We start from the raw sequence: 12,790 nt of genomic DNA on the forward strand, positions 1-12,790 counted from the left end.
TTAAAACTGATTCTGAGTGAAGGGAGTCTTTGTAGTTATTAACTGTGTGGATTACGTTAAGAAATCCTAGAATCTATTTCCTTGTTTGGGCTAAATAAGAAATGAGGTGACCTCAGGGCACTTCTCATTCTCCTCTCTGTGAGAAAATAGAATCCAGGGAGATAATGAAATCTGCCTCCAGTTCAGAAATCCCAGAAGTATTTAGCTGCTGTCACAAACCTCAGGGGACTCAGACCCCGAGTATCTCAACTGCTTGTTCTCCTTTCCAGTATCTGCATCTTCCATGTCCAACCTCTTAATCATCAGCAAGAATTTGTGATTCCATGCACCAACAGTTGTGGTCTCATTTTTCTTTTTCTTAAAGGACTCTTGTTAAGTTACTTGGGTGCAGGATAGCAAGCTGAAAATAGCCTACTGCAGCATTGTAGTAGAGACTGGCTAACTTAACTCTTGCAGATTTCATATTACTTAGTCTTGCAATGAAATACATGATTTTTAGACCTCAAGCATCTGTGTTTAACATGCTGGTCTTGAATCGCTGGTGTGAATATAATTTTGTGCTGAAACATACCCACTAACTTCATTTTACTATGTGCTAAATCATTTTGACTGCTTGATCTTAGGGCAGTGTAGTGCTAGAAGTTTTTTGGCTATCACTTCTATTACTTGTAAAAAAAAAACCAAAAAAAAAACAACAAACCCTCACTTGTTTAAAACAAGTGAGAACATTTACCTTGGGAATCACTTGAATATGCTATCCCCAAATGAGTAATTTCTGCCTTTAGGACATATTTTGGACATTTAAGACAGCTTTTCACTTCAGCTTGTATATTATGTGAACGTGAAGCTAGTTTTTTTTTTTTGTCAGTGTTTTCTTTAATGTTGCTTTTATTTTAATTTTATTTATGTTATAATATGTATGGGATCAGTTTTTAGATGTTCCCACATGTTCTTCAACAAAGTTTATCTAGTTTTGAAAGAGGGACCATGTGAAGAAGCCCATCAGACAAGGTCAGTTCTGGCAGTGGCATCTCATGGGCAGCTTGCTGCTGCAGGTTCATATCCATGGATGGTTTGTAAGCCCCTTGTTTGGCAGTGTTGGACAGCTGTCCTGTGATGTCTCTGGACTTAACTGGGACAGTAACTGCTAATGACCAGCTAAAGGGAATGATGGACTGTGACTCATCATGAAAGCAGCCTTGGGAAACTTGGGTTATTGTGGTGTCTTTCCCTTGTCTCAGCTTATTTATCAGTTGCAATGTGACCATGGCAGGTGTCTCTTACCCTCCTCACTTTTGGTAACATACACATTGTGACCCTTCTTTTGGTCTCTGGTCTTTGTGTGCATGGTGCCATGCCCTGGTGCCATGCCAAAGTCACCAGGGTTTTGGTGACTTTGAATCCCAATCTTTAAATATATATATATATAAATATAAATATATATTTTGTGTAAAAACTTCCTTAAGAGAACTTTTTTTTAAACTCTCAACAGGTGGGAAGGAGAAACCAAAAACCAATGCAGAAGAGCTACAGATTAAAAAAGTTAAGAAGAAAAAGAAAAAGAAACATAAAGAGAATGAGAAGAGGAAGCGTCCAAAAATGTACAGCAAATCCATTCAGACCATCTGCTCAGGATTGGTTTCTGATATTGAGGATCAGGAAGCCAAAGGCATCATAGATGATCATCTTAAGGATTTCAATGGGAAAAATATGGATCCCAAGAAGGACTGTGAGTCCAAGATACCAGAGAACAGTGAGTTTCCATTTGTCTCGTTAAAGGAGCCACGGGTTCAAAATAAACTCAAAAGGTTGGACACATTGGAGTTCAAACAGCTGATTCATATTGAGCACCAGCCTAACGGAGGTGCATCAGTTATCCATGCCTACAGTAATGAACTCTCCCACTTGTCTCCTGTGGAGATGGAGAGATTTGCAGAAGAGTTTGTGGGTCTGGTTTTTAGTGAAAATGAAAACTGTGCAGCTTACTATGTAATGGGTATTGTTCATGGGGCAGCTACTTACTTACCTGACTTTTTAGACTACTTTTCGTTTAATTTTCCCAATTCACCAGTGAAAATGGAGATTTTGGGAAAGAAAGATATAGAGACAACGACTATGTCAAATTTTCATGCTCAGGTAAGAGGTTATGCATTTTACTTTCTAAAGTCATATAATGGTGTCAAGCAACTGTGAATGGGTTTTTTTTTGAGTAGTTGCTATTAGCTCTGCTATGTGGATGACACAGAAGACTAGAAACAAGGGATTTTTAAAATAAGTCAGTTCTATGTTATTGAAGATGAAAAGAGACATAAAATTATTAACTGAGGCATCAAATTGGATTTTTGGTGGGAGGGCGAGTGTTCGCATGCTTGTGTGTGTAGGTTTCTTTGGAATTGTTTCTGTAGCTGAAGATTAACCATGAGTTTTGGAGGATTAAAATGGGTTAGGTGTGGCTTTCTGGGTGTCTGAAGAGTAGTTTGTGTATGAACTTTGTCATAAAATTGAAATGCTTTAATACAATGTTATACATAAAAACCTGCATAGGGCACAGTTATATTAGCTGCATTTGTAGTTTGGGTTTTCTAAATCCATCCTCAGAGAAGAGCTTGGGGGTTAATGTGGCTATGGATTTGGTTCTTAGCCCTTTGCATTTCTCCTCACTTGGCTGGATTCTCTGGAAAGCTCTTAAGTTAAATGGTAGAATGACTGGCAGCCTTTGAATATTTTATTTTAATTTTTTTTAGCAAGAAATGGCTGTATACTCTCTTAACAACAGCTGCTGATTAAACATCACCTTTGCTGTTTATTAACTTGCTGTAGAAAATACATTTCTGTTGCACAAAAATTATTTATAGCACTGGTTTTCAGGAAAGAAATCTGTCCGATTTTCACCTTGATGATGAGGTTATTGCAAAAAGCCCCTTCAGTGAGTATAAAACAATTTGTGCAGAAACTCAATCCTGTTATTTATATCAACTTTATCTCACAATTACCCTTTTAACTCCCATATTTGTGAACTTGGATGTTGTATGAATCAGCTTTAAACTATTTAATCTTCACTTTTGAGATGATAAGAGAGTTCAAGTGTTTTTTCATGAAAAACATGTATTTTTTTCCCCTTTGGCTGCATACACATTTGCATAGAACACTTGCATGTATTGACAAATTTCAGGTGTGTGTTATCCACAAGGATATGCAGAACGAAAAGGTTGCTGCAAGAGAACATTTGACGTGCTGGCTGAGAAAATATCTACTGTCATGGAATATGAATATTCTGTGTACTACAGTCACTGTTTTTCTTGAGCGTGTAAACTGAATCACTAATAATAAAAATCACAGAACATATGATGGGCAGCTCTCCAGAGCTGCTCTTTGGCCATTTTAGATAAGAAAAGCTGGATCTGTCCTTGTAACTATGTTCCTTAAATCCAGCTGGTTGTCTTGGGTAGCATTAACACAGGCATAGCTGTGTGCTAGTACCTGCCCTAAAGAAATAGTTTTAAAAGGCCCAAATTTTATTGTTGTGAATACAATAGAATTATTTTACTAGAAGGATAGATTAAATTGTTATTACAATGGTAACATCAGCATCGGTAGTTAAACTAGTCCTGTGTTCGTTGGGGTTAAAATCATAATTCCCCATTTTTGTGTAAGTGAAGGAGGAACAGAAAGAGGCTATGGTAGGTGAAAGAAGCTGAACTATATTATTACAGCATTCAGCTGGTCAGCTCTGTGGTCTAAGCTATATTTTACTTGGCTGGAGCTTTAGTTCTGGTATCTTCTTTTCTTTTGTGTCCCGTCATTTTTTTCCTTAGTTTTCATGGCATTTTATCACTTCTCTGTTTGGTTGCTTGACAGAAAATGCTTGGCTCCTTGTATTTTTGCTAACTAAGGGTTTTAGGGTGTATAAATAACATGTACAGGCAAACATCAGACTTTAATTGTCTTCTGTGCAGTATTCTTATTTCCTGGAATATTTAAGTCAGTATCTTGGATGCATAGTTATTGATTCTAATTTTCTTTATGATTTTCTTATTTCTGTTTTACTTTGGCTGTTTATTTTGGGTTTTTTTTCCATGTGGTCTGCTACGGTTAAAATGTTTTGTTAGCTTTGTATTCTCCTTTTTGACATGCTACATTTTGTGCAGATTGAGAACATTATCCTGTCTCACTAAGTTCTTTGTGCATCTTTTAAAGGGATTCTAATATCTTGTACATTTGATGAAACTTTAAATGTATTTGGTTTTGTGTTCCTGCATTTCCCCAGCTTTGTGCTGTGGTGTTCCTTGTCCTGGGCAGCCTGAGCAATGTCTAGCAGTTGTTGTATAGCCTCAATTGAGGAAGGATTTGTTTTCTGAGGTCTAAGTAGGAAGTTGATTTTATCAAGTCTGCTTTGAGTATGTATCTTGAACTTCATCAGCTTTAAGAAACTTGGGTATTTCTTTGCTAATTTTAACTAAAACACTGAAGTGAAGCTCACTTTGGTATAAGAGGTTCTTTGGTGGTTTCTCAGAGCTCATGTAGCACATGTGATCAATCTGACAAATGTAAGTATTTAAAAACATCAAAAAAAGTATTATAAAAAGGAGAATGAAGGTTAAGCTAAGCCTGAAATGGAAAGTGTTATAAGTGTTTTATCAATTTTTGATTTTCAAGTTGATCCTTTCTTTGGAAGATTGGAAGACTCAATCTTCCACCTCCTGTTTTATGTGTTTGGGATTTTTTGGTTTTAAATAATGCATATTTCTAAGTCATCAAGTTCTGTGACAAGAGTGCACAGTAAATTCTGTTGCTGAGGTCAAATTGGGGTTCTCCTAAGTTTATCTGGAAGGTCTGCATCTGTCAAGTAATTGACTTAGTTTTCACAATTGTAGAGTTGAAAACGAACTTCTTTCAGCTTGCTTCCCAATAAACCTGTGTCAGATAGGAGTCATGTAATTTTACTTGTTAGAAGATTATAAGGGACACAGATTTGTGAGAATATTTACAGCAGATGCAGGAGAGGAATTTGGAACTGGTTCTTTCCTAATGAGAATTAGATTTTAAATTTTGCAGGGAGAGGAACTGGGGAGTTTTTCATTATCCAGCTTGAGCCTGTGCCTGAGTACTCCTTAAATTTTTTTTGCATTAGTGTAACAGCTGTTTCTGAACTGACTGAAAGGCTTAGTCAGGCAGTTTCTGTAACTGAGCAAAATGAAATTAGTGTGGATATCCTTGTAGCCAGTAAGTCAGTCCTTCAGGTGGTGAAAAACTGTCTTGTAGCTCCATCTTTCCTGGGCTCTGTGTTTGTGTAGATGGCAACAGCTGCATCAGTTACCCGATAGCCGTGGATCTCGTCAGGTTCTTACCAGGATTTTAAAGAACGTAAATAATCAGCTTTTGCCACCTACTTGGAGCTTACATCACTTAAGCTATTTAGTGCTGCTGAGACAAATGTTAATATTTTGAACTTTAATTTTTTTCCTCATGCTGGGAAAGTGTAAGTTTTTATTGCTGTGCTGAAACACCAAAGCTCACAGCTGATGTTTAACAGTGCTTAGTGCACTGATTTTACTGTCTTGCATTAGTGGCAACTTCTTAGTACAGGTGAAGTAAAATGCTGCACAGTACCAAACAATTCCTCTGCTGCCAAACAATATGAACTGTTTTAAAGCTGTATTTGACGAGTCCTTTTGTCTGCTGTTTTTGCAGGAGATCTCAAAGTGATTCCATTCTTTCCAAAGAAATACTTGGTAAAATTATTTTTTTCCATGTTTGACTTCTTATCCATTTATTCTCATCTTTAGTGGAGAAGGCAAACAATTCATCCTTTTCATTCAGCTTTCTCTATATTTGAAGATTGCTTAATAGCTTCTTTTTTTCCCATCTCCCTAGATCAAGTGATTTATTTCAGTATGTGATTGCATGTTATACCCTTATTAGTCTTAGTATTCTCCCCTTATGTTCAATTCAATGATCCATATTTTTTTCTTAGTATACAGTACTGAAAATCAGCAGTGTCTGCCTGGTGTATTGATGTCAAAGACCATGAGAAGATTGCTGCAAGTGTCTTGCAAATTATTGCTCTTATATCTATTTCTTCCTTTTTCAGAGCTGTCTGTGATCTGCTGTAGCAGCAGCTCCTCTTAATTCAGTTGCTCCCCTTTTCAGGTTCACGCAGTTCATTAAATATATATGTGAGTGTAGTTCTTGCTTTTGTTTAAACTGAATTATATCCTTTGCATTCAGACCCCCTCTCCAGTTTCAAGCTTTGTTAATTTTGATCCTTTCCTGTAATGGACTTGCAGTGTTGTGATACCTGCAGGTTTTATGAGGATATACTGCCTTCAAAGGAAGAATCCGTGCTGCCTGCCCCAAAATTAAATAGTTATGTGAGCACAGACTAAACTACCCACAGTTTGCTCTTATTAGACCATGTTTCTGGAGCAGTTTTTAGAATATAGTGGAAATGTCAAATGTTAAGCTGTCTACTGGTCCTCTGAACAAGCCTATCCAGTCATGGCAACAAAGGTTAGTTTGACTTGATTGTATTCAATTTTTTTTACATGACCGTGTTTATTAGTTCTTACTGTCTTATTTTCTAGGTAGTTGATAGTTGTATCCAGCTAAGTGGTTTTTTTCTGTAAATTGGAATTAGGCTAAATAGTCTCTAGTTCCTCTGCCTTCTGTTGACGCCTGCTTCTTTAAGATGGTGTGTTACTGTCTTCCAGATTTGAAGAACGTGTTTCGTGGTTTTGAGTTAGAATCATGGGGTGGTTTGTTTTGGAAGGGACCCCAAGGATCATCTAGTTCCAGCCACCTGCCATGAGCAGACACCTGACACCTTCCACTAGACGAGGTTGCTCAGCGCTCCATCCAGCCTGGCCTTGAATGCTTCCAGGGATGGGCCATCCATAGCTTTGCTGGGCAACCTGTTCCAGTGCCTCACCACCCTCACAGCAAAGAAATTCCTTGTAATGGCTAAACTTGCCCTCTTCCAATTTGAAGCCATTCCACCTTATTCTGTCACTACATGCCCTTGTACACTGTCCCTCTCCAGTTCTCTTGTAGTCTCCTTTAGGTACTTGAAGTTTTCTCTAAGGTCTCCCTGGAGCCTCTTCCCCATGCTGAACAATTCCAACCTGTCTGTGAAGAGCCTGTCTTCATAGGAGAGGTGTTCAGCCCTCTCATCATCTCCATGGCCTTCCTCTGGACTTGCTCCAACAGGTTGATGCTCTTCCTGTGCTGGAAACCCAGAGCTGGCTGCAGCACTGCAGGTGGGGTCTCAGCAGAGCAGAGGGGCAGAATGCCCTCCCTTGCCCTCCTGCCCACACTGCTGGGGTGGCAGCCCAGGATATGTTTGGCTTTCTGGGCTGCAAGTGCACATTGCTGGGTCATGTTCAGCCTCTCATCCAGCAGCACCTCCCAGTCTTTCGGCCCAGGGCTGCTCTGAGTTGATTTTCCATGCTGTATTTGTGCTTGGGATTGTCCCAACCTACATGCAGGGCCTGGTGCTTGGCCTTGTTGAACTCCATGAGGTTCACAAGGCCCATCTTTCCAGCCTCTGGATGGCATCCCTTCCTTCCCTTGTGTCAACTGCACCACGCAGCTTGGAGTTCTCATTGATTTATTAAAGCTTGGTCTTGTTTTACCTTACTGCCTTTGTGCTGTAGGTATGAGAGGATGCACATCATTCAGCCTGTTCACTTTAGGAAAGGTCACTCTAACTGTACAGCGTGCAATTAGACAAATGGCCAGAGCCAATCTAAAGAAGATTTTCTGCTGAAAGAAAATGTCCTCATTCCTTCTTTCTTCCCAGTTGTGTGTTCTGGTGCCAAGATGTGGTGCTTCTTGAACTGGTGAGTTCAGTTTGGTCCATTAATCCAGAAGAATTACTTAACTACTCTTGAGGATTGGTTTTATTACTGAGTTGGCAAATTACATTGTATAAATGTGTCAGAGGTAGCTCAAGGATGACTATGGGTCTACACAATCAGCCCCATTTCATAACAACACAATTGTTGTTATGGCAATTGCATCTTCAGAGAAACAATTTTTGTTGATTTGGCTTCCAGTTTGGAATAAATTCATGTTGCCATGTTAGCTGTGATGGACACTGAGTAGTCAAATATTAATGAATAAGTATTTTAGAGGAAGACCTCTGAGAGTAATGATAGTTCATGTTTGTGGTGTGACTTTGTGGGAGAGGTTGTCCTCACCTTTTCAGGTTCTGCACACAGAGCTTGTCATTCCCCTTCTCTTTTAGCCTCTTTTGATATTATCTTCTCCTTGCTGTTCTCCTTGTTTAGCTTTTTAACATTTGTTTTGCAGAGAGGTTTTGCTGTTCAGTTCTTTTCTAATTTATGAAATCCTGCTTGAAATCATTAGTTCCTTTAGTGTTTGAGGGGAATTGCTGAAAATATTTCTAAAAGAAAATCTCAAATTATTGGTTAGTGCTTCATTTCCTTATCATTAAAGATTTGTGCAGTACCTATTTTGATATATTGTGTTACTTTCCTGTGTTCTAGAAATAATTCTTTTATATTGGAGCTATGTATTTTCAGCTGTGTTTCAGTAGTTTTCAGTAGAACTCTGTTTTCAATAGAATTTGCTTCTTGCTTTTAAGCTGACCAGATGTTTGGCTACTTATTAAAAAGGTATAAGATTTTTTTGGCAACTTCTTGCTGTTACAAGTCCTCCAAAATAAAGCCTAATCTTTTTTTTTTTTTTCCTTCTGGATGATGAAAAATTAAATTTTGTCTCTTTTTAAAAAAATATATTGCCCCATTCTCTCCTGTTTTTTAAACCTAAAGAAGATTGATTCTTTAAAAATTCTTCTTAAAAAATCTTTTAAAATATTCCTTATCTAAAAAAATAAAATTGATTTTTTTAAAAAAACCTGATCTGTAGGACTGTATGTAAGAGACTTTTTGATTGATGATGTCAACATATTATCTTGAAGCACAAGAAGTTTTCATTTACTGAATACCATAGAAAAAAGAATGAGTTCACAGAGAATGACACTGGAAATCTGCAACACGTGCTCATTTGTTTTCCACTTAGAAAACCTTTCTAGATTTCTTCCAGATAGTTACATCCAATAAATATTAGATGACGTTCTTGTGTTACTCTTTTTAGTCACACATGTTGTATTGACAAAACCCAAACCTAAGTAGAACCCTGGAGGTTTGTACTGGCAGTTTGGACAGACCTGAGACTGACCCTGTCATGGATGTGCCTGAGCTACAAGAGCAATAGTAGCGATGTTGCTTTTGCCACATCATTTTCTATGAAGGTATCCAATTGATTCTATCCTTAATTTTTTATTTTTAAAAAGTTTTTGTCACCTGCTTCAGTTTTTGTGAATTATTCTGAATTTGCTGGAATTCAGAATAAAACAAAGTGATTTTGCTTTTAAAAACTTACCCATGTTATTATTTGAGGATTTCATATGCAAGATGCAACATGTCAGGTGATAAATTAACTACAGTGGTAAGAAGATGCTGGTGAAACTAATAATACAGTAAAAGTCTTGAGATTGCATTTCCAGAAACTTCCAATTGGGAAAAACTGTTTGTTGAAATTAAGTTTTTAATCACAATTGAGTAATGCCAGAACTGTTAAGACATCCCATTCTGATACCAAAGCCCTGACCTAAAAAAGGGAAAAAAGGTAGAGGAAGGAATATGAAGTACATGTGGTTTTATAGTAAAAAGCAGCCAAACAAACTAAGGAGTATTTGTAAAATCAGAGCAATTTTGATGAATATTTGTTTAGTGTTGGCTCCCATTTGAAACTGGAAGTATAAGGAAGCATTTACGGATTTGAATGAAGTTGGCAAGGAACAGAAAGCTGCTTGGGCACTTTATTGAAATGTGCCAAGTTAGCAGGAATGGTAATGGCCTCTTCATGGCTGCAGTGTTTGAGATTAACACTGACTCTGAAATTAGATGTTTTCTAAGAGATACTAGTGTGTAAGTGCATTGCTTGTGCAGTTGTGTAGCAAAACCCTCAATGTCCTTGCATATTCTTAGGTGGTATAAAGTTTTTGGGTTTTTTTGTTGGTCTTTGGTGGGACTGCGTGGGTTCTTGAAATTGAGTTCAGTTGGTGGATAATTTTGTTTGTTGTTGGTTATTTTTTTTTCTGAGGACTTTTTTTTCAGAATTTCTTGGTTTTAAAGGTGAAACATTGAAATAAATGTAAACCTTAAAATTCTAGCAGGAAAATGATAAGGTTTCAAGTAAGAAAAAAAAAACCTCCTCCACTTAAACCCCACAACAACATACACCCTACTATATTAAAAATAGGAATTCAGTTGTTACGTTCCCCAGTTTACATTTCCTCTCTTGAAATGCATGGTTTCTCTGGATTGTTCCCTCCACTTTGTGACTTTTTCTAATACAAAATCATGTGGTGTCTAAAATGTTTCCACTTGTAGGATGATAATGCTCAAATATATTTTTGGTATTTATGTGTATATATATGTATGTATTTTTGCATTTAGTCTTCAGATTCCTGTCAGACACCAAGACATTTCTGTCAAAATGTTTGCTATTGCATTAAAAAATCAGTTGAGGCCGTGCGAGTCAAAGAAGCAGATAATTCTCAAGTTTTACTATTTGTGGATTCAGTGGTGGTTTTACTGTCACAATTTTCCATTACTGTGATGCAAGAGAATGACAGTCTCCTTTTGTGTGTTTTTAGGGGACATACTTCAAATGTAAGCTGCACGAGAAAAAAGAAGTTAGGATGTCATATTTATTACTTTATTTCTATCGCTTTTACCTGTCCATGGTATTACACTGCATGTATTTGGTGATTTATGTGTGTTCATTCCTGACCACATACTAGAAGAGCAGCATGTCCTTGATTTCTCCTTTTATTACAGATTTAATTGTTCCACTTTTGAACAAGTCTGTAAAATTCTAAAAAACCTAGTCACACTGTAAGCTGTGAAATTGCATCTGGGAACATTTTTATAGAATATGTATATATATCTATATATGGTGTGTGTATATATATAAAAATTCATATATGTAGTACTGTATTAGCAGTCAGTTCATAATTTAATATAGATCTTAATAAGTACTGGTTTTAGTACATCAATATTATTTTTGTGAGTTTAGAAATACGTAGAGCAATCTATTTCTCTCCCTGTGAACAAACCAGACAATGGATACTGACAGTGAAAGGAAGGGAAAATGTTGCTGTTATGTAATATGCCACAGGCTGTATTTATTTGGTTGTTGTCTTTATTAGGGTTAATTTTGTTTGTCATCGGTTAAACATCAGTGGGAGGATTTGGTGTTTTCACACTTTTACTTAGTAGCAGTCTAAATTGGGAGTGAGTGAAAATTAGCTCCTCACTAAGAATGACCTCACCTTTTTATACATGCTTGTCTAAGTCTTTAGCCTAATCTAAGGTAACGTAGTTCAAGCATTAACCTCTTCTCTAAGACTAGAGTTTAGGATGCTACAACCCAGTTCATGGAAGAGATGAGACAGGAGTTTTTCACTTGCCCACAGCTGCTTCATCTTTCAAACTCTCTCTTGTTCTTTCTGGCCAGGCATTAATATTTATGGCCTATGTCTTTATTTAATTTTTGTTTTTTATTATTTTCTAAAATAGAGAAATTTTTAGGTAATTCCTGCACTAAATTCAGATCAGTTCGCTAGGCTTGCTCCCTCTCCATCTTCAGAGGACCTAATGCTATCGGGAAAGAAGGGAAAAGAGAGAGCAAATCTTCCCCTTTGATCACCAACATGGATTTATTTCTGCTTATACTGGGTCTGGATGGGTTTATTTTCTTTGTGGACAGTGCTTTGGGTTTGTGACTAAAACTGTTCGTAACACACTGGTGTTTTGGCTATTGCTGAGCATCACTGGTAGAGTGACAAGGCTTCCAGGACCCTCCTGATGAGTAGGCTGAGGTGGACAAGAAGCTGGGAGGGGACATGGCTGGGACAGCTGGTCCCAACTGACTGTGAGGATATTCTGTGCTGTAGAACATCAGGCTCAGCAAAATGACCTGAGGGAACTGATGGGCTGGCTGTAAGGTGCCTATTGCTGGGCACTGCTGGACACCAGTCTGGGCATTAGTCTGCTTGTGGGAGCTGGTGAGTGGTGGAAATCACTACTTGGTGGTTTTTCTTCTTCAGTTTTGTCTTTGCTGAATAAACTGTGTTTATCTGGACCCATACATTTCCTTGCTGTTCCTGTTTTCTCCTGTGTCTCACAACTGTGGGAGGTGAGTGAGCAGGGGGTATAAGATCAGTATCTGCTTCCTGGGGTTAAGCCACTACAGAATTCATAATCACTCAAACATTTCATTCTGTATTTGCAATTATGTGATTCTGAATATGGTGCCAGAATAAACCACTCATCGTTTGTAGCTTTGACATTATTTAAGCATTCATGTTGGTATTTCTTCACCTAAGCTGGATCTTGAGAAGCAATTGTACTGCCTTGTGATCAAGGGGAGGGTGGTTGATCAGGAGAGCTGGGAGTGAAAGGGGTTGGACAAACAATGCCTGAAAAAATTGTGTTCTTTTTTCAGTTTTAACTTTCAGTGACATGTTCTTTTTTTTGGGAACAAATGAAAAATTTCTTAATTGATCCTTCTTAATGTAAGCATTATGCTGCAGCTAAATACTTTGCTGACTTTAGGTTTCATTGCCAACACCTAGTGGTATATAAGCCAAATGGGTGGGTTGATCCAGCTGGAAGCTTCACAGCTTTTCCAAGCTTTAACTTAGTATTTTTAGGAGACTTTTTAGAGTTTTCACTTGGAGTAGTTTCACAACCAGTTT

The 12,790-nt window shown here is 37.6% G+C and overlaps 1 protein-coding gene across 1 annotated transcript in view; it reads left to right on the top strand.

The window, feature by feature from the left end:
* RSBN1L (round spermatid basic protein 1 like) overlaps nucleotides 1-12,790 on the top strand; it is a 45,257-nt gene that overhangs the window by 19,147 nt on the left and 13,320 nt on the right. Inside the window, exon 3 of the mRNA XM_053942381.1 lies at nucleotides 1,493-2,136. Coding sequence (XP_053798356.1) covers nucleotides 1,493-2,136 — 644 coding nt within the window. The remainder of the gene's footprint in view (nucleotides 1-1,492; nucleotides 2,137-12,790) is intronic.

Source organism: Vidua chalybeata, chromosome 5 (genome assembly GCF_026979565.1).
Source record: "Vidua chalybeata isolate OUT-0048 chromosome 5, bVidCha1 merged haplotype, whole genome shotgun sequence".
Classification (NCBI taxonomy): domain Eukaryota; kingdom Metazoa; phylum Chordata; class Aves; order Passeriformes; family Viduidae; genus Vidua; species Vidua chalybeata.